This window comes from Cetorhinus maximus, chromosome 10 (assembly GCF_964194155.1).
Source record: "Cetorhinus maximus chromosome 10, sCetMax3.hap1.1, whole genome shotgun sequence".
NCBI classification, from domain to species: Eukaryota; Metazoa; Chordata; class Chondrichthyes; order Lamniformes; family Cetorhinidae; genus Cetorhinus; species Cetorhinus maximus.
In genome coordinates, this window is record NC_135888.1 from 76,721,552 (window position 1) to 76,744,883 (window position 23,332).

A 23,332-nucleotide genomic window follows, 5' to 3' on the forward strand; every position below is an offset into this window, starting at 1 on the left:
GTAAATCACCTTAGGCTCAACACGGGCTTATCACTGGTGGTTTTCTGTTGCCCCCCCCTATTAGTTGCTTTTCATTCGGTGTGATGCTCAACACCTTTTAATGCACTTTCAGTTCTGTTTTGCAGTGTGCAATCATTAAATGTTTTAGTTCTCAACAAGCCTCTGGGTGCTTCATTGCTTCAGTAGATGAACGGGAACCCATGATGTTATAAGTAACTTGTTTGTCATTGAGCTTGGAAAAACTCAGCAGCTCTGGCAGCATCGGCGGAGAAGAACAAAGTTGACGTTTCGAGTCCTCATGACCCTTCAACAGAACAGTTCTGTTGAAGGGTCATGAGGACTCGAAACGTCAACTTTGTTCTTCTCCGCCGATGCTGCCAGACCTGCTGAGTTTTTCCAGGTATTTCTGTTTTTGTTTTGGATTTCCAGCATCCGCAGTTTTTTGTTTTTATCTTTGTCATTGAGCTTTATTGACAAGGCACATAGTTAATGTCCCTAGCCAGGCAGATGTTGCTCTCAGGTATCTGTCCCCCGTGAGTGGTGGAGCCTTCTTCGGCACCGCACCTCAGTCAATTGAGGTAGCTGCTTCGCTGCCTGTAAACCTTGGCAGCAGGATAGTGGCGTCTTCTGCAGCCTCTTCCACCTTGCGCATCCTATTGGTCCTGCGCCCCTTGTGCCTGTGCCTCTCCTCCCAAAAGTGGCTCCCCTGGAGGCTGAATATGGACTCCTCCCCCTTCTAGCCCTCTCTTCCACTTCAGAGGAGGTGACTCCAGTAGAGAGCACAACTCCCATTCCCAGGTTAAGGGAAGGCTGCCTGAAACCTGCAAGGCCCCAAGAATTATGTTTCCTCCAGAGTCCTGAATTGAAGCCTGTTATTCCTGTACAAGCAGCTGTGAAGAGATTTGAAGTTCTCCTGTTCACACAAGCAAGTAGCAGTAAGTTTCTAAAGTAAATGACTAACTACTCGCATTCACGAGCCCACTCACCCCTCTTATCCCACCCATGGATGAGGTTTTTAAAAATGTGGCCTACCCGAAAATCACATGGGCTGACAAAAATCGCCGTGCATTACTGTCTCAAGGGCCTTAAGTGGCCTGTTAATTAATGGCAGGTGCGCCTCGGAACTCATAGCGTGCCCGCCCTCCGAAATATCGCAATGGCGTGCGGTGACATCAGGATGCACGCCCGACATCACTGTGTGTCATTTTACGCGTCAGCGTTTCAGGCCCACCCCCACACACTGACGTCAAGATCCTGCCCTTTAAGTTTGATTCTGGCTCTGCAGCATTTTGAAGTGCGTGTTGCAAGCAACAAATCAGAGTTGTTTGTATGTACTGATCATAACTCTTTCAAACTTTTGGAGGAATTTTGGGGTAAAAACCTTTTCTGGTGGAGTTTATTATTACAACCATTCAATCTGAAAATTATACATGTGGCTGGACAGGAGAATATCATTGTTAAGAGCCTAAAGTCAAAAGGGCTTGGATGTTGGAAATTGAAAGTTGGACTGGAATGAACTTTATTCTTGCCAAAGACTTGTGTATATTTCCATGGCTGATGCATGTACACTATAGTGTGATAGTATTTTGCATAGATAAGTATGGTGAGTAATAAGAATTAGGTTAAGAAAATGAAAACATCTTTAGAAATATGATGTTTCATTTTTTGCTTTGAGGCAGGCGTGATGAGAAATGTGTAATTTTATATTTTTGTGATTATGTTGTCTGGGTAGAAAGCTGTGGGTGCATGTGTGTGTCCAGCATTAATTAAACAGGGGACGGTTACATAGAGACAGTTGTCATGAAGCCAAGAGACAAAAGGTTAAAGATGTTAGGTTTGTTCATTTGTAATGAGAGGTTATGGTGGGTTTGAGTTACAAGTAAAAAGGTTGGATCTGAAGTTTGCATTGTGAGATAAGTAGGGAAATTTGTTTTTTAGCTGTTAAATTTCTAAAGGGAGTTCAAAGGTAGAAAAGAACATTTGCATCTTACAGGGCTTCCATGAGTAAACAGGGGAAGGTGTATTAAATTTTCTTGACCCAAAAGTAGAAGCAAAATAGAAAACATGAAAGATTTTTATATTTGGAGAATTTGAGTTTCAAATAGGTGTTTGAGGACAATGGACCCTGAAATGAAAGGGGAGAAAAGATATTTAAGGAAAGGGACGTTTAACTGTTGAAGATTGCTGTGGCCGAACCCACTGACGGCCAGTTTCCTTGTGTGTGAGCTGCTGAGAAGCTGTGAAAGGTTTGAATTGGAATCAGCCACCCAGTGTTAATCCAAGAGAGTCTTTGTTTTAGGAAACAGGTTGTTTCTGAACCTCCTTTTGGAATTCCACATCAGAGTAGAAGTGTCTGCGAAGTCGTGAGGTGTACCTTTATTAAAGTGACAACAATTCTCTGACTTGGATGGTATTTCACTGGATCTTTATGGTTCAAAATCTATAAAGAGGTTGTTGCCAGAAAGGTAGTTTAATTGTGTAATTTTAACCAAGCACGTTTTTGGGGTGTTGTTCTGTAAGACTGTTTTAATTGTGTAACATTTATCTTTTGTGCTTAAGTTTTTTTTAGTAAATCCTTTCATGTTTAAAATTCTAAAGGTGTTACTGGAGTTCTATGCTTTTGAGGTCAGTAGCTCTTCCTCCTCATTTTTACAATAAAACAAAAGGCTTATGAACAGCAAGACAGACTTCACTCTGGGGACTGGCTTGCTCAGCACTAACATCATCTGTGATCGTAACGATGCCCCAAACTGGATGCAATGCTCCAAATGAGGCTGAACTAGTGTCTTATACAAGTTCAACATAACTTCCTTGCCCTTGTATGCTATGCCAAACATACAAACATACAAATATACATATGAACATATGAATTAGGAACAGGAGTAAATCATTCAGCCCCTCAAGGCTGCTCCACCGTTCAATAAGATCATGGCTAACATGATCGTGGCCTCAACTCCACATTACGACTGCCCCTGATAACCTTTGACTCCCTTGTTAGTTAAGTTCATTCCCTTCTTAATTAAGCTCATTCACCCTACCTCCACCACTCTCTATGGAAGAGTTCCAAAGATTCACAACCCTCCGAGAAAAAAATTCTTCTCACCTCCATCTTAAATAGGAGACTTCTTGTGTTTTAAACTATGTCCACTAGTTCTAGTCTCTCCCGCAAGGGGAAACAGCCTTTCAGCAGCCACCTGTCATTTATATCCCTTCTTAAATAAGGAGACCAAAATTGTACACAGTATTCCAGATGCGGTCTCACCAATGCCCTGTACATCTGTAGTAAAACCACCCACTTTAATATTCCATTCCCCTTGCAAGAAACAATAACATTCCATTGGCCTTCCTAACCAGTTGCTGTACCTGCACACTAACTTTTCCTGTTGCATGTACCAGGACACCCAGATCCTTCTGTACCTCAGAGTTCTGCAATATCTCTCCATTTAAATGACATACTGCTTTTCTATTCTTCCTGCCAAAATGAATAAGTTCACATTGTACTCCAACTGCCAAATTTTTGCCAGTATTTTCTGTTTTTATTTTGAGACCATGGCTGGAGTCTTCTGTTTCTGTGTTTCACAGCTCGTGGCTCTCCACCATTCATTTCTGCCCCTGATGTTTTGCCCGTGGTTCAGGTTTTGGATTACTGAGTCCACCGTCAGGGTTCAGGTGATCAACGTTCCCTCAGGAATGAACCGCACTTTACAATAGACGAGCCACACAGAGCCAAGGGAAATTAGAGGGAATATTGGAGGTGGCCCTAAACTTCCATCACCACATGTGTCATCCTGGGCTACATCAATCTTAGACATTGCTTATCTCTCCCTGACCCCTTACAAAGAGGATAGTGACTGACTGTTATTAGAAAACTTACAAATATGGAACCAAGGCCTTACATCATATTAAATGTATGAAATGTACGAGGGCATTACTGCTAATCTCTAGACTGCAGCATGCTGAACCTGTGTCACCAGTTAGAGATGTAGAGCTGCCTGTCTCCAGGTTCGGCAAGGTAACATACAGGCTTCGGGAATAGCATGCTTCAGGTGACAGGCCCACTCTGCACCGCGGCCTCTGCGCATTTATATAAAACTGATATAGTTGTATATAAATGTCCTTGATATACAACTGAGATATCAGCGAAAAATCTAGATAAATTGTTTATTTGGGAGAAATATAAATAATAGATAATATTGAGCTGACGCACCCTCCAAAATCAGCAGATTAAAATGGTCTTTCTGATCAGGAAAGAGACCGGTAATCTCTACACGGCAACAATACAAGCCACTGTCTTCTTCAAGTAGATTGTCCACCGTGAGCGATACATCTCCTTCCTCTATTTTACCATCAAGGTGGTATTTTGTGGAAATTGCTGAAGTTACAGTTTTCCCATTTGTTCTAATCAGTGATTGTGAACAGTCAAGTAAAGAGCAACGTCCCCTGCCCCAGCACATTTCAGTTTCACCATTCTCTCCGACAGAGTATCTGCACGGCAGTGTGACCGACTGTCCCAGGAATCCTTGCACTTCTGATCCTCTTACAGAAATGACTGGACCTGAAACAGTCAAGGTAAACATTAGTGTTCATTGCAGTGACAGAGAAAGTGAATAGAATATGATCAGACAGGCCCAAAATTTGAAAATAATACTATTTTACAAGCTCATCTGTATGGGGGAAACACAAGAACAAGAGTAGGATATTCAACATTCAATCCTGCTCCACTATTCATTTCGGTCAAGGCTGCTCTATACCACAATTTCATTTACGTACCTTAGCTCCATATCCTTTGATATCCTTACCTAACAAAATTTTTGACCTCAGTCCTGAAAATATCAGCTGATCCTGGATCCAAATCTTTCGGAAGAAACTTCCAGATTTCTATTGCACTTTGTGTGATAAAATTCTTCCTGAGTTCACCCCTAAATGGGTTAGCTCTAATTTAAGATTGCCCGTCCCCTTGCTCTGAATTCACCCACCAGGGAAAATGTTTTTTTGTATCTACCCTATCGAATCCCTTAAACATTTGAAGCACCTCGATTAGATCACCCCTCAACATTCTAAACTCAGGGGAATACAAGCATGAAGATAAAAGCAAAATACTGCGGATGCTGGAAATCTGAAACAAAAACAGAAAATGCTGGAAAAACTCAGCAGGTCTAACAGCATCTGTGGAGAGAAAGAGTTAACATTTCGAGTCCGTATGACTCTTCTTTAGAGCTCTGAAGAAGCTTTGAAGAGCTCTAAGGAGGCCCCGCCCCCTGCTCGCTGACGGCAAAATTCTGCCCCTGGTTTATTTAACCAAGCCCTCATTATTAAAGCCCCCCCCATCATTATTCTGGTAAATCAGTACTTTATCCCCTCTAAAGCCAGTGTGTGCTTTTTGAAATAGCTTATATTAACATGAAATAGAATTCAATTTTTAAATTCAAGTAAAACAACAGATAATACAGTCAAATTAACCACAAGCCCAGTAACAAACATCCTGCTGGACTCTGCAGACTGGAATGATCTGAGTGAACGATCAGAATCTTGTGGCTGGAGTTGAACTTCTAGTTCTAATGTTAGTTCTGTACTGACGTGTGTGGTAAGAGTTTACTTCACACTTACTCAGGTTGTGCTTCTAGCCAAGTGTAGGGCATCTTCCCCTGCCCCAGCACATTTCAGTTTCCCCATCCTCTCTGTTACAGAGGTGACTGAACCTGAATCATTCCAGATAAAGATAGTAATAATTCACTGTTTATTGCAATGGCAGGGAAAGTGTACAGAGTATGAACAGACAGGCACAGTACACAACTATCAACTGGATTGTATCAGTCACTCGCAGAAACACCTTATGTATTAAATGAGTTTATATTAATATGATACAATGCAAGAAAATTATTTTTAAAATCCAGAAACTTACCTAAAAGAATAATTAGTACAGTCAAACAAGTCACAACGCAAGTAATAAGCATTGTGCTGGACACTAGCTGCAGGCTGGAACTATCTGAATTGCATCTATTGCAGAATCTTGTGGCTGGTCAGTTGAACTTTTAAGTTCTAATATTAGCTCTGTGAGTGATAAGATTTTCCTTCGCATATTCACAGTTTGATCTTCCAGTGATGTACAACACCTGTGAAATGAGGCAAATGGTTATGAGTCATATATTTTCTACATTGTCTTTACCACCACAAAATTGATTTACATTCCAAGTTCTTTGCATTCAAAATATTTAACATTCTATTATGTCTCTTTAGTTTGGGTTTGGAGATTTAATGGGAAATGGTATGCCAGATTTATACTACTGAGCTAGTGTTTGGTGTCTTTCAATTTTAAATGAATTCCTGTGCTGTTACCATCTTGTCCTTAATAAAGAAAGAGTCAGCCAGAAACAATGGCAACAAATCGACTCAGACCTTCTCCATGGGAATGATGAGTAGGGGGTCTACAAGTACTGAGCAGGCACACTGGTGAGGTTAATGGAGTTTGAGAAGTTGGAGTCAGGTCCAGGATGGTAACGGGATGGTTTGCCTGCATCTCAAAGTGGTTACAGTCTCCAGATGTTCTGTGTACGTTTTTGAACTACCTCCTCTCATTAGTCAGTAACTTCTTCTGAATTACAAGTTAATGTGCATCTTCCTAAAATGAATGACCTCGGTGTCCCTTACAGATGGGAGATTCCATTAAATAGTTTAGCAGCTCCAGAGAGTCGGTTGCTTAACAGGGCACCTTAATTATTCAACTGCCAGCTCAGGCACATCCACCTGGGAGGGTGTACATGGTGAGACAGAGGCAGAGACAGAGTGAAACTCACAGCACCAGTGAGCAGGAAGAGTTGGGGTGGAATCATCATAGAATCACAGACTGTCACTTATTTTGTTTAGCTGAAACAGGTGCAATGTGTTTATGTGTTCTTTCTGTCTTCAAAGAACAGGGGCCCGTGTATTAATATATGTAGCTTCCAGTACATGCAAATGGGCCACATTGCAAGCCCAACTGACAATCTTAAATTGGCTGTCAGCGTAAATTTTAGCTCACTGAGGATCATTCAAAGAACAAAGAACAAAGAAAAGTACAGCACAGGAACCCTCCAAGCCTGCGCCCGTCAACTAAAACATTTTGCACTTCCGGGGTCCGTATCCCTCTATTCCCATCCTATTCATGTATTTGTCAAACTGCCTCTTAAACACCACTATCGTACCTGCTTCCACCACCTCCTCTGGCAGTGAATTCCAGACACTCACTACCCTCTGCATAAAAAACTTGCCCCGCACATCTCCTCTATAGTTTTCTCCTCTCACCTTAAATCTATGTCCCCTAATAATTGACTCTTCCACCCTGGGAAAAAGCTTCTGACTATCTACTCTGTCCATGCCACTCATAATTTTGTAAACTTCTATCAAGTCGCCCCTCAATCTCCATCGCTCTAGTGAGAACAATCTGAGTTTCTCCAACCTCTCCTCATAGCTAACAACCTCCAGACCAGGAAGCATCCTGGAAAACCTCCTCTGCACCCTCTCCAACGCCTCCATATCCTTCTGGTAATGTGGTGACCAGAATTGCACGCAATATTCCAAGTGTGGCCTAACCAAGGTTCTATACAGCTGCAGCATGACTTCCCAGCTTTTATACTCAATACCCCTGCCAATGAAGGCAAGCATATCCTTCCATATGCCTTCCTGACTACCTTATCCACCTGCGTTGCCACTTTCAGTGACCTGTGGACCTGTACACCCAGATCCCTCTGCCCGTCAATGCACTTAAGGGTTCTGCCATTTACTGTATAATTCCTGCCTGTATTAGACCTTCCAAAATGCATTACCTCGCATTTGTCCGGATTAAACTCCATCTGCCATTTCTCCGCCCAAGTCTCCAACCGATCTATATCCCGTTGTATCCTTTGACAATCCTCTTCACTATCTGCAACTCCTCCAACCTTAGTGCCGTCTGCAAACTTACTAATTAGCCCAGTTACATTTTCCTCCAAATCATTTATGTATACTACAAACAGCAAAGGTCCCAGCACTGATCCCTGCGGAACTCCACTAGTCACAGCTCTCCATTCAGAAAAGCACCCTTCCACTGCTACCCTCTGTCTTCTATGACCAAGCCAATTCTGTATCCATCTTGCTAGCTCACTTCTGATCCCGTGCGACTTTACCTTCTGTACCAGTCTGCCATGAGAGACCTTGTCAAAGGCCTTACTGAAATCCATGTATATAACATCCACTGCCCTTCCATCGTCGATCATCTTTGTCACTTCCTCGAAAAACTCGATCAAGTTAGTGAGACACGACCTCCCCTTCACAAAACCATGCTGCCTCTCACTAATATGTCCATTTGCTTCCAAATGGTAGTAAATCCTGTCACGAAGAATCTTCTCCAATAATTTTCCTACCACTGACGTAAGGCTCACCGGCCTGTAATTTCCTGGATTATCCCTGCTACCCTTCTTAAACAATGGAACAACATTGGCCATTCTCCAGTCCTCTGGGACCTTACCCGTAGCCAGTGAGGATACAAAGATTTCTGTCAAGGTCCCAGCAATCTCCTTCCTTGCCTCCCTCAGTACTCTGGGGTAGATCCCATCGGGCCTTGGGGACTTATCTGCCTTAATATTCTTCAAGACGCCTAACACCTCCTCTTTTTTGATCTCAACATGATCCAGGCTATCTACACACTCTTCCCTAGACAAATCGACCACTAAGTCCTTTTCTTTGGTGAATACTGATGAGAAGTATTCATTTAGTATCTCTCCCATTTCTTCTGGTTCCACACACAGATTCCCACCTCTGTCCCTGAGTGGGCCTACCCTTTCCCTGGCTACCCTCTTGCTTTTTACATATGTATAAAAGGCCTTGGGATTTTCCTTAATCCTGGTTGCCAGTGACTTATCATGACCCCTTTTAGACTTCCTGACTCCTTGCTTAAGTTTCTCCTACTTTCTTTATATTCTCCACGGGCTTCACCTGTTCCCAGCCTTCTAGCCCTTACAAATGCTTTCCTTTTCTTTTTGACTAATCTCACAATATCCTTCGTTATCCAAGGTTCCTGAAACTTGCCATGCTTATCCTTCATCATAGCAGGAACATGCCGGTCCTGAATTCTTATCAACTGACGTTTGAAAGCCCCCCACATGTCAGTTGTTGATTTTCCCTCAAACATCCGCCTCCAGTCTAGATTCCTCAGTAAACAAAAACAGAATTACCTGGAAAAACTCAGCAGGTCTGGCAGCATCGGTGGAGAAGAAATCAGTTAACGTTTCGAGTCTTCACGAAATAATATTTCACCTTTCTCCTAACGATGCTTCAGTTCTGCCGAAGGGTCGTGAAGACTCGAAACGTTAACTGATTTCTTCTCCACCGATGCTGCCAGACCTGCTGAGTTTTTCCAGGTAATTCTGTTTTTGTTTTGGATTTCCAGCATCCGCAGTAGCTTTTAGCTTTTTGTTTTTAGATTCCTCAGTTCCTGCCTAATATTGCTATAATTAGCCTTCCCCCAATTAAGCACCTTAACCCGAGGACTCCTGTTATCCTTATCCACCAATACCTTGAAACTTACTGAATTATGGTCACTTTTCCCAAAATGCTCCCCTACTGAAACTTCGACCACCTGGCCGGATTCATTCTCTAATACCAGGTCCAGTATTGCCCCTTCCCTAGTTGGACTATCTACATATTGTCTCAGGAAGCCCTCCTGGATACACCTTACAAATTCTGCACCATCCAAACCCCTAGCACTAAGTGATTCCCAGTCAATATAGGGAAAGTTAAAATCACCCACCACAACAACCCTATTGCTTTTACATCTTTCCAAAATCTGCCTACATAACTGTTCCTCAATCTCCCGCCGGCAGTTGGGCGGCCTATAGTAAACCCCAACATTGTGACTGCACCCTTCCTATTCCGGAGCTCTACCCATATTGCCTTGCTGCATGAGCCCTCCGAGGTGTCCTCCTGTCGTACAGCTGTGATATTCCCCTTAACCAGCAGTGCAGCTCCCCCACCTCTTCTACATCCCTCTCTATCCTGCCAATCCTGTCCATCCTTCAACCAAGTCTCTGTAATAGCAATAACATCATAGTCCCAAGTACTAATCCAAACTCTAAGCTCATCTGCCTTGCCTGTTATACTTCTCGCATTGAAACAAATGCATTTCAGACCCCCAGCCCCACTGCGTTCAGTAATTTCTCCCTGCCTGCCCTTCCTCTTAGTCCTACTGGCCATATTCACTGGTTCCCAGTCATTTATTTCACCTGCTGACCTATTGCTCTGGTTCCCACCCCCCTGCCATACTAGTTTAAACCCTCCCGAGTGACACTAGCAAACCTCGCAGCCAGGATATTGGTGCCCTCCAGTTTAGATGCAACCCGTCTTTCTTGTACAGGTCCCACCTGCTCCAGAAGAGATCCCACTGATCCAGATATCGAAAACTCTCCCTCCTACACCATCTGTTCAGCCACGTGTTCAGCTGCACTATCTTCCTATTTCTAGCCTCACTGGCACGTGGCACAGGGAGTAATCCTGAGATTACAACCTTAGCGGTCATGTTTTTTAACTTTCTGCCTAACTCCCTGAACTCCCACTGCAGGACCTCATCACTCTTCCTGCCTATGTTGTTAGTACCAATGTGTACCACGACCTCTGGCTGTTCTCCCTCCCCCTTCAGAATGTCCCGTACCCGATCAGAGACATCCTGGACCCTGGCACCAGGGAGGCAACATACCATCCTGGTGTCTCTTTCACGACCACAGAAGCGCCCATCTGAGCCCCTGACTATAGAGCCCCCTATGACAATTGCTCTTCTGTGCTTTGACCCCCCCTGCTGAACAACAGAGACAGCCGTGGTGCCACTGCTCTGGCTACTGCTGTTGTTTTCCCCTGATAGGCCATCCCCCCCCAACAGTATCCAAAATGGTATACCTGTTAAAAAGGGGGACAGCCACAGGGGATTTCTGCACTGACTGCTTGCCCCTTCTAGCAGTCACCCATCTATCTGTCTGTACCTTGGGTGTGACCACGTCTCCAAAACTCCTGTCTATGACGCTTTCCGCCACCTGAATGCTCCTAAGTGCATCCAACTGCTGCTCCAACCGATCCAAGTGGTCTGTGAGGAGCTGCAATTGGGCACACTTCCTGCAGATGTAGTTGTCCGGGACACTTGAAGCGTCACAGATTTCCCACATCCCACCTGTAAAGCACTTCACCCCAGCGACTGCTATTTCTAGACTATTTAATAAATTAATTTAAATCTAATAACTGCCTATTGACTCCTTATTAACTATACGTTCTCTAGGGCTAGATTTCTACTATAAATGCTAAATTCTAAGAACAGTAATCCCCTGATTCTGGTCTAGATACCCTCTACTTATTAATTAAGTGATTAATTTATTTGGTTTAATGAGTTTAACAATGTTTTAGTTTCAAATTCAGTGTAGATTCTCTACCAGCCAATCAGGTCACAGATTTACCGTGACACCACTTTTAATTTAAAAAAAAAAATTTTTTTAAGATCCAAGGTCCACGAATCCCTGAGGTAAGATTTTTATACTCACCTCTCTGGAACTTTGCCCTCCGACTCTGCTCCCTCGAACTCTCCTCGCGTTCTTTTATCCTGTGTCTCCACCGCTCTCCTCACGGTCTTTTATCCTGTGTCTCCGCTCTCCTCGCACTCTTTTGATGATGTCCAATCGCGGAATCACATCTAATGTTGGACACTGTGTTTAGAGTTTTGCAAGCATGGGCTGGTTGGGTACAGTCTATATCCTGCTTGGGACGTACAGCGGCAGGGACATGCTGTTTGATACAATCCGCCAGTCTTTGGAACATACGGCCTTCATACCTAGCATCACACTGGCACTGAAATTCATATACCACATCACTCATTTGTGTGATAGGCAGAACCTCTTTTTGGCTTGATGGCAGCATCTTGTTGGTGGCAAATACCACTCGTGTTGCTATTGCATAGTAGGAGCGTGAAACAGCTAGCTTCACCTGTTGCTCAAATTTTTGAGATACCTTGCCCTTCCAGGGTAATCTGAAGTAGATTGGGCACTTTCAGGGCTGAAAGTGGCAGTCTTAGGCCTATTCATGAGTTTGCATGATATACAGAGCAAAACAATCTGATCAAGGCAGCCATTATCCTGCAAGATGTCTTTGATGCACTCTATTTCAGCATCAAGCTTGCATGGTGAACAAATGGCTGAGGCCCTATTTACAAGGTTGTCGATATGACCAATCTTATAGTGTGTGGAACTGTAAGAATCCCAACGCATACATTTACCAGTGAAGGTAGGCTTGTGGTAGACCATGGTAGAGAACACCCTGGCAGATTTCTCAACTAGTATGTCAAGGAAGGGGAGCTAATTTGACTGACCCATTTCATAAATGAATTTGAGTGCGGGATGGAGCCCATTAAGACATGTAAGGAAATTGTTACATGCAGCTACAGATTTAAATTTAGCAAACGTTTCATCCACATATCAGAAATATGGTGATCTAGACGCGCCACTACTGCACGATCAATATTCATTGAACTTATGAACTTGGCAACTCGCGCAGTTGGGTTCAATTTTAATGACACCATGGGCCGTAACCTCCGACTAGCATCGGAAAGCGCTGGCCCACAGAATTTAGAAGAAATAAATGCACACTTACCTGGTTTTAGAAATTGCGTTGCGACTTCCATTCGCCGGATCTGCTTGGGGCCTGCATTGAAAGAATCCTCGCAGGCCCCAGCGAAGCATAGATCCAGCGGATTCAAGGAGGCCACGCTCCCTTTTTTACGCCACTAGCTGCCCTAAAGCAGGTGAGTTTAAAGGGCCAGGGAAATTGACAGGCCAGGGAGAATGTAAGTGTCTAAGGTAAGTAGATAGGATTTGGGGGTTGGGGTCTGGACAAGAGGTGGGCATGTTGTGCCCAGAGGTCGGGGACAGTGAGTCCAGAGGTCGGCGAGGGGGGGGATGTGAGTCCGGAGGTCGGCGGGGGAGCGGGGGGGGATTGGTGAGTGAGTGCGGGGGTCAGCGGGGGGAGGGTGAGTTCGGAGGTCGGCAGAGGGGTGAGTACAGAGGCCGACGGGGGTGGAGGGGTGTCTGGAGGTCGGTAGTGGCAGGGGGCGGGGTGAGTCTGGAGGTCAGCAGTGGGGGGGTGTGAGTCCAGAGGTCGAGGGTGGTGGAGAGTGATTCCGGAGGTCTGCGAGTCCAGAGAGGGGCGTGTCTGGAGCCCTGAGGGTCCAGAAGTCAGGGGATCCGTGGTCTTGGGGGTGGGGGTCGGAGGGTGTGTCCGGATGTCAGGCGGGGTCCCAGGTCTTGGAGGCGTGCGTTCGGAGGTCGGGGCAGGTGGGGGTGTCTGAAGGTCGGAGGGTCCAAGGTCAGGGGGCCGGAGATTGGCGGAATCCGAGGTCTTGGCGAGGGGATGGTGTCAGGAAGTCGGGGGAGGTGGGGCGTCTGAGGTCGGCGGGGGGGGGGTGTCCAGATGTTTGGGGGGGCAGTCAGGAGGTCGGGGGGTCCGGAGGTCGGGGGGAGGGTCTAGAGGTCTGGAGTGGTCTGGAGGTCGGAGAGGGGTGGAATTGCTGGAGGCCGGAGGGGGGAATGGGAGGAGTCCCAAAGTGGGGTCGCAGGGGTGTGAGGCAGCCCCATAGGGTCAGTCTGAGTCTTTACAATAGTTATCCAGAAGTTAAAAGAGGTTTTAATTCTTCTAACTTTTTCTGGGTAACTATTGGTATAAGCCTGGTGAAACCATTGAAGTTTGCGATTTAAATCATGTTTTCAGGTGGGTCCCAGCACAGCACAAATGTCCAGAGGAAGTTAGCACTTCTGGGCAATTGCCATGCAAACCCTTTCCTGGGAACCTGCCAGAGGAATTCCCCAGTGCATCTTCGGGGTACTCCTCCCAAATCAGACGCTGGGGAGTGCGAAAGTTACAGGCCCATGTATGCCCAAATAGAAGGTGTTACCATGGGAACACCTTGGAGGCAAACTCTCTCAAACACCTTTATCGGGTTCCATGAGAAATGTATCTTTGATGGAATGACCCCTAAACTCCTACCTCTCGCATATTTCCTACATGTGTAATCTGTGTGGGTTTCAAACAAAATGTGGGTTTAGAAATAGGACACCACTTCATTCCATGGTTCATTTTCAGAGCATTAGTAGTAACACAATGAATTCCCATTTGCAGATACAAATATTTAACATGCTCTTCTCCCCACTGTTGAATATCCATATCACAGTTTGATGATACCTGATCTAGGACAAACCCACAAGCTGGTTTCCCTGGACCTCTAACATCACATCAACAGAAGTAATCACCTCATCTCCCTGAACAGCACTCAAGATTTGGACTACCCCAAGTGTAGTTGTGATGTATTAATATAGTTGGGTGGGATGCATAAGAGATATGAATATTCTGTTTCAGGGCCACTATGGATTCTACTCTAAATGCTCCCCATCAAGTTTCCTCCTGTAAGTGTGGCAACCATAATACCAGAGGTACACTGCTCCCATGTATCTGATCTCCCTTCACTAAATATGGTAGCCCATTTTGTCACGCTTTCTTTATGTCACCATAACCTGTGAACCACTCTTTAATTATGATATCGTTTATAAAAGATGGAATCTGATTATTCTCTAAATCATTGAGACTAGTTACCAGTTAGCCTAGGATATAACTTCCATAAATTGAACAAGCAATAGCTTTAGATATGGTTTCCTCCATCTGTCCCTTTTCTTTAATAATTTCATTAAGCATTTACTCAATGTCAAAATACAGTTATCTCATCCTTAACTGTCAAAAGAATGAGACACAATTCCTGAACTACATCTCGATCTTCCTTATTCACTCTCACTAGAATACCTTCCAACTGTCCTCACATTACTTCATTATGTTCCCACATACTCTCTATATCAATCCTATTCCATGCGGCAGTTCCAGCTGAGGCTCCTAACCCAATCCATTCTCCTTATCCTCTCTTTTCCCTCTTCTTCATTGCCATATTTACGTTCTCTGCTCTACCTTTCTCGCTCCATCCTCCCCAATCGCCCTGTACTTGGCTCTTTGACATAAAACCTTTAGCATCTTCTCTACCAGTTAGCCATAATATCTCTGATGTTCTGGTTGACATAGCCCTTGAGAAAGAGGGATATCGCCAAAATGTAGCACTACAGGTTCCATCGCATATCTCACATTGTTGTACAATTATTGGTATGTGTGGGTAACTACGAATCCATTTTGTGGTTCATTACCTAACTTTGAGCGCTCTTCTGGTGGAATAGCATCAGTTTTAGTTCCAACCTTGCTATTCTTGCCTTTTTTATCTTCCTCTTTGACATGAACCTATTATGATGAAGCTGATGGTAAAGGCTGAATTGTTCAAATCCCAGAGGGAAACTTGAAACAACTGTCATAACCCATTTTTGCTATTTGCATGTTTTGAGGTGCAGGCTTTGAATTCAGTAGTAATAAGGCTACCGAGTCTCAAGAGTGTTTTTATAAAACTAAATTAAACATTTATTAATACAAGAAAGATTGTAAACACATGCATACAACTACAAAATTACTACTATAGTAACTACAAAAATCCTCTAATCAATCTGACTGTCAGTTACACCCCCATTAAGGCGACAGTAAGTCTCATAGATTTAAACAGACACCTGGCAAAGCACACCATGGACAGTTGCATTCAAACTGAGTTTCTTTCAGCTCTGGGCCCTTGCAGGCAGCAGCTTGAGGCTTACAGGCTGGAGGCTTCTCACACTTGTTGGATCTTAAAATGTCTCTACCTTACACACAATCTCCTTTTTCCTTTTTACATATATTTCTCTTGTGAATGTAAACTTTCCATTGAATCACCAGGCTTTTAACTTTACCTCTTCTAACAATAACACCCCTTCAAGTTTATAAGTAAGCTGAAAAAAAATAAACACATTGCTTGGCGTCTTCTAGCTAGGTGCAAGATTTCACCCACAATCTTAAATGGTTTCTTTTAACAAATGCAAATTTACACTTTACCTTCTACCCTCCTTATGTTTACCTAATTAACATCTCAAAACTACTATACATCAAAGCACCCAGACTAGCTGGCTTTAATCCAATTAAGACACACACATAGACACAGACCCCACAAGAACTCTATTTTAAAATAATTTCCAATAACATTATTATATCTTCTTGACAAACTTGTATGAGTGCACCTACATTATGCTCAGCTGACCTAAATTCCCCATTAGCACGTTACCTTTTCACCATTTTAGGCCAATTTAAAGTGTTCAAGCCTGATCCTAAATATCGTTTGGGGAGAATTCAACAAAACTGACACAACGATAATCTATATCTTTTCATGTCCCCTTTCCCAATTTGAACTAGGGTGTTATTTTAATACCTTTTTGGAGCAATCACATTTTACCTTCAATTCTTCCCCTTTCCAAACCCATAGTGTTGCACCTACATCATCAATATGAGATGGATCCGATTTGCAATGTTGACAGTAAACAGTTATATCACAGTAATCCGTAGAACCCAAATGTCCATCCTCTGTAGTCACATTTGTGGTGCTTATCTGCATGTGGCTGGACATCCAAGTAGAGAGACCCGTTGCTGGGACAATATTGATGAGTATCAGCAGCTGCATCAGTCCAAGCGCTTTCCTGGCTAACCTGAAACTGAAAGAGGTGAAGCATTTATTCTTTCACAGTTTTCAACTGATCAGTGTGGAACCACTTTAACTTTGGCTCCTCTGTCCATCGAGATGGAATCCATAATAGGTAAACAGCAGGATTCAATTTGTCTATGATTGTGCATGGCCCTGTCCATTTTACATCAACTGAATGTCTCTTAGAGGCAGAGTTTCGTAACACCAATTGATCCCCTATATTATATTCTATTTTATTTACTTCAGCTACATGCTCAATCAAATTTTGCAGCCATTTCTGACTACATGGTTGCAATGTTAATGAGGTACTACCTTCCAAAGTTAAATGTCCTGGAACTCTCAATTGCCATCCAGTCATGGCTTCATATGGGCTTGCACCTGTAGTCTTATATGGGGTAGAGCTTATTGCCATTAAACGCAGTGGAAGCATACCTGTCCACTTAGTGAGGCGTTCTGTAGATAATTTATTCAGTATAATCTTTATGGTTCTATATCCTCTCTCCATGATCCCTGAGGATTGTGAATGATAAGATATGTGTAACTTATGCCGTATCTGCAACATTTGTTGGGTGGTGTAAAATTTTCTCCTGTAAAATATGGGCCTAGATCACTATCCACTTGTACTGGTATTCCCCACCTACAGAACACCTCACTAAGTAAGATACGCACCACAGCGCATGCCTTATTATCTCTGGTAGGAAATGTTTCTATCCACATGGTAAATAGTTCGATCATGACTAAAATGTAGTCATAATTCCCCTGAGCCTTTAGTGAATGGACCTATAAAATCAATCTGCAGATGCGTAGAAGAGGCAGTTGTGATCTGAGCAATGCACAATTAGACTGAGATGGAGATTGATCTGTAAACACGGTAAACATTGGTTCACATATTGGTCTACATATTCCTCCATCCCTGGTCACCTGCAGACACGTGACAGCTTCTGTATGGTAGTGGGTGCTGAATAGTGCCCTGCTGTTGGGTGAGAGTGGAATAGTACCAACATCTCATTGTGGGGGTAAACAGAGAACTAGGTTACCTTCTTTGTTATAAACCATCAACAGAAAGGAGTTACCTCCCTGAGCTTGAACACTTGTCAGGTGAGCCCATGGTGTAGGCTGCAGAAGTGGATACTTCTGCTGATGCCAGGCTTTGACTTGGGAGTAGGAATTATTCAAGTCCTGTAACTCAGAAAGATCAGGTTCAGTTACTTTAAACACAGCTGCAACCTCTGTGACGGGATTAGGTAAAACCCATCCTGGGACGGTGAGATCTTCCGTGGCTGCTTCTTTAGCTAAATTGTCAGCTTGATTATTATCTTTCGTGTGTGGTGAGGAATGTTTTCTATGCTCTGATACCTTACCCACACAACATGGAGCATTCCATTGTTTAAGCACATTCAAGAGCGTGTGTAATAAACTCGCATGCAGTAAGGCTTTACCATCTGATGAACAATACTGTTCTTATGGTATAAGGATAGCACTAGGACCGCATTACAAACATATCTGGTGTCAGACCAGGAGTTAGTTGAAACTGAGGAGGTATAGTGAATGGCAAGGGTAACCGCTATTAGTTCAGCTTGTGATGAGTGGACAGGAATTTAGAATCCCATGGACTGATCAGGATTCGTCACATCCACTATTGTGTTCCATCGACATCCATCAACATAAATATCTCAGACTTCTGGAATTTGACTCGGTTCCATCTCTAAAGATGGTAGTGGGCATTCATGAGGTTTCCCCTCACAAGCCAGCATCAGAGGTAGGAGTATTGTTCTTATCAGCATAATATCTAAATCACATTTTAGCAACTCAAGTGTCCATTTGCTAAGTTGCTGGGAGGACACTTTCGTGTCTCCTGGCCTCATCAATAGGTTAAGCGGCATGTGTGGGGAGTGAAAAATAATGTCCTGCAAGCCAATTATATAGGTAAAATGCCTAACTACCCAAAAGGTAACTAAATGTCATTCACAGGTGGAATAGGTATTCTCTGCCCCCTGCAGCAGCCATGAGGCATATGCAATCAGTGAACTAGTGAATTTTCCTGTTGTTGGCTTACAACGGCTATGAGACTAGATGTACCGGAGACTGCCTTGTTTTTTGTTTCTTTTTTAATGATGCACACAGACGGTTGACATTGTAGCTTAGCTAACTTTATTGAGAACACATTTTCCTAACATGAATACATATCTGCAGTGTCTGAACTCTATCAAAACAGGCTTCAACATGTGCTATCTGACCTTCAACCCCCAGGTTAGGTGACCTCATATGTAGTACAGAGTACCGTATAGTATCTAGTATTGAAGTCCACTATCACAATCAGCTATTATTATGACATTTCCCTTTCTTAAAAAAAAATTTTTATACAACTCAAGTACACAAAATCTCTTATCTATTCTTTCTCACCCTATTTTGATCAGTCTGTTTTGTCTTTTACTCATCTCTGTATCTCTGGTGACAGAGGTGATTTTGAAGGACAAGGATTTTGCCACTATCACCCCTTGATAATTTTCAGGACTCTCAGGCTTTGTCTGGTTATCTGTTGCTTCACTGGTGCACTCTGGTTTTTGATCTTCAGCTACACTTTCTGGTTCAGAGCAGGGTTGCATTTCATTTGTTTTCCATAAGAATTTCCGGTTTCTCCTGTACTGTTGTGCGTTTGGAGTCTGCACTATGTAAGACTTTGGTTCTCCTGTGACTCCTGTGACAACAGCAGGATTCCAGATCCCTTCATGCTGAATCCTCACTGTCTCTCCCATGTTCAGGTGAGGTGGAGGTCGGGCGCCTCGATCAAATTAGAGTTTCTGCTTCTGCTGTCTCAGTTTGAGCAGGTCCTGTACACTGTAGCTCACTGGCTATGGAATTACCAGTTGGGGTGCAGTTGGAAGCTTAGTTCTTAGTCTTCTCCCCATCAGGAGCTGTGCTGGAGATGATCCAATGCCCTCTAATGGAGCATTCCCAAAATCCAGCAGAGCCAGGTAGGGGTCTCTTCCATCCGCCTTTGCCTTCTTCAGCAGGTGTTTTAAGGTCTGCACAGCACGTTCCATCATTCTGTTGGATTGTGGATATTTGGGACTTGATGTAATGTGGCAAAACTCCCAGTCCTGTGCAAATTTGAGAAACTCAGTGCCTAATAATTGTGGATGATTTATTACAGTGATGCTCTTACTATCATTTCTCAACAGCACAGATTCAAAAAACTTTGAGTAATGATCTACAGCTAGTAGATACTCACTGTTGTCAAATGTGAACTAGTCCACTCCAATTTCCTGCCAGGGCCTCTCTGGAACACTGTGTGGTTGAAGTGGTTCTTTTTGTTGCGATTTACTGTACTTTTGGCACACTGCGCACGCATTCACTATTTCCCCAATTTGTGCTCCCATTCCAGACCAATACATTACATCTCGAGCTCTTCTCCTGCATGTTTCTATGCCGAGGTGACTTTCATGTATGCGCTGCAGCATTTCTTTCCTCAGTGTTACAGGGATTATGATATTTTCTCCCTTAAAAAGTATTCCTTCTGCTGCATGAAGTTCCTCACAAAAGTTCCAGTACTCTTGTACAGCAGGAGGGGCTCCGCTCCGATGTGTGGGCCAGCCAGTTTGCACAATCTGCTGCAGTTTTCTCAGGGTGGCATAGTTCTTGGTAACTTCCCTAATCTCATCCAGTTTCGCTACAGCCACAAGTAAGTTCCTTGTCAGCATGTGAACCTGTACTTATGATGGGTAGGTATGCACGTGACAGAGTGTCTGTGATGTACATTTCCTTGCCAGGCTTGTATTTAACACTGACCTGGTACTTCTGCAGACACATTAATAATCTTTGGATTCTTGGTGGTGCACAGTTCAGGGGCATTTTAAGCTTAGCTTCCAAAGGCTTATGATCAGACTCTACCTCCACGTCTTTGCCATAGACAAACTGGTGGAAGTGTTCTAGGGCAAACACAATTGCTAGCATTTCTTTCTCTATTTGGGCGTACCGCTGCTGTGTTTCAGTCATTGCCTTTGAAGCGTATGTCACTGGTACCTCATTTTGCAAGAGGACAGCTCCCAGGCCAGTCTTTGAAGCATCCACTGAGATCTTGACTGGCTGACTGTTATCGTAATACTTTAACTCTGGTGCCTGGTCAGTGTTCTATTCAGACTGGTCAAAGCTTCTTGGTGACTTTGTTCCTGGTGCCATTCCACATCATTTTGTAGAAGTTCTCTGAGAGGTGCTGTCAGTTCTGACATGTTCAGAATGAATTTCCCAAGATAGGTCACCATTCCCAAAAGCTTCTCCAAGTCTTTCACACATTCTGGGGTGGCATGTTCACTACTGCTTTGATTTTAATCCGGTCTGGCTTCAGTCCCTCACTTGTTAGCACATGTCCCAAACATTTATTAATTTACAACAAATTAAACACATACACATGGCTACAAATTACTACTATCATAACTTTTAACAAATTCCCAAATTAATCTCCACCAAGGCAACAATAACCAATAGACTTAAACCTTTGAATGTAAGTTTTCATTGTAATAATAGAATGTTAAATATTTTGAATGCAAAGAACTTGGAATGTAAATCAATTTTGTGGCAGCTGGATATTGGTGGTAAAGACAATGTAGAAAATATATGATTGATAGCCACTTGCCTCATGTCACAGGGGTTGTACATCACTGGAAGATCTAACTGTGAATACCTGAAGGAAAACCTTATCACTCATGGAGCTAACATTAAAATCTAAAAGTTCAACCGACCAGCCACAAGATTCTGCAACAGATGCAACTCAGATAGTTCCAAAAACAAAAATACCTGGAAAACCTCAGCAGGTTCCAACCTGCAGCTAGTGTCCAGCACAATGCTTATTGTTCTGACATGTTCAGAATGAATTTCCCAAGAGAGGTCACCATTCCCAAAAACCTCTCCAAGTCTTTCACACATTCTGGGGGTGGCATGTTCACTACTGCTTCGATTTTAATCTGGTCCGGCTTCAGTTATGACTTGTTTGACTGTACAAATTATTCTTTTAGGTAAGTTTCTGGATTTTAAAAACAATTTTCTTGCATTGTATCATGTTAATATAAATTCATTTAATACATAAGGTATTTCTGCGAGTGACTGATACAATCCGGCTGATAGTTGTGTACTGTGCCTGTCTGTTCATACTCTGTACACTTTCCCTGCCATTGCAATGAACAGTGAATTATTACTATCTTTATCTGGAATGAGTCAGGTTCAGTCACCTCTGTAATAGGATCAGAAGTGCAAGGATTCCTGGGACAGTCGGTCACACTGTTATGCAGATACTCTGTCAGGGAGAATGGTGGAACTGAAATGTGCTGGGGCAGGGGAAGATGCCCTACACTCGGCTAGAAGCACAACCTGAGTAAGTGTGAAGTAAACTCTTACCACACACGTCAGTACAGAACTAACATTAGAACCAGAAGTTCAACTCCAGCCACAAGATTCTGATCGTTCACTCAGATCATTCCAGTCTGCAGTGTCCAGCAGGATGTTTGTTACTGGGCTTGTGGCTCATTTGACAGTATTACTTGTTATTTTAGGTAAATTTATGAATTTTAAAAAATGAATTTTATTGCATTGTATCATGTTAATATGTTATTTTTTAAAAATACATAAGATAAGTGATTGACTTTAGAGGAGATAAAGTAGTGATTTACCAGAATAATAAGTGGTGGGGAGGGGGGAGTGGGGGCAGGTAGGACGTAAATAATGGGGCTTGGTTAAATAAACATGATAGTATTCCCTTGAGTTTAGAACGATGTTTGCCAGTCACTCAACATATTCAAATCACTCGTTGACTCTTTATGTCCACTTCACAACTTACTTTGCTGCCTATCTTTGTGTCATCAGCAAATTTAGCGGCCATACATTCAGTCCCTTCATCCAAGTCATTGACATAGATTTTAAACAGCTGAGGCCCCCAGCTCTGAACCCCACAGCATTCCACTTGTAACATCTTGCCAGCACCAAAATTACCCAATTATCTCCACTCTTCGCCTCCAGGAATATGTTACCTCATACGTAAAGAGTTCTTATTTTGTGTAGTAGCCTTTGATGTGGCACTTTATCAAATGTCTTTTGGAAATCCAAGTACAGCACATCTACAGGTTCCTCCCTAACCACTTTGCTTGTTACTTCCTCAAGGAGCTCCAATAAATGAATCAAACATGATTTCCCTTTCACAAAAGCATGCTGACTCTGCCTGGCTGTACTGTGATTTTTCTAAATGACCTGCTATTACCTCCTCAATAATGGATTCCAGAATACCCCCTATGACAGACATTAGGCTAACTAGCCTATAGTTCCCTGCTTTCTGGCTCCCTCCCCCCTTGCATAGAAGTGTTACATCAGTGATTTTCCAATCCACTGGGACCTCTCCAGAATCCAGGGAGTTTCGTAAGATCCCAACCAATGCATCCTTTATCTCTGCGGCTGGTTCTTTTAAAACCCTAGGATGTAAACCATTAGGTCCGGGGGACTTGACAGCCTTTAGTTCTAATAGTTTTCCCTGTATCTTTTCCCTAGTGATTGTGATTATTTTAAGTTCCTTCCTTCCTTTACCTCTTGATCTTCAAGCATTCTTGGGATTTTCTTTTGTGTCTACAACAGTGAAAACAGATACAAATTATGTATTCAATGCTTCTGCCACTATTGCCACTGCACCAATATTGAAGATTGTTCAAGTATGTCCTATCCACG

At 43.2% G+C, this 23,332-nt stretch overlaps 1 protein-coding gene across 1 annotated transcript in view; it reads right to left on the reverse strand.

Annotated features, from left to right (window-relative positions):
* The window catches only part of LOC144685768 (uncharacterized), a 197,050-nt gene that overhangs the window by 170,410 nt on the left and 3,308 nt on the right, over positions 1–23,332 (reverse strand). The window contains exon 2 of the mRNA XM_078550619.1: positions 4,208–4,555. Within this exon, the coding sequence (XP_078406745.1) occupies positions 4,208–4,555 (348 nt within the window). The remainder of the gene's footprint in view (positions 1–4,207; positions 4,556–23,332) is intronic.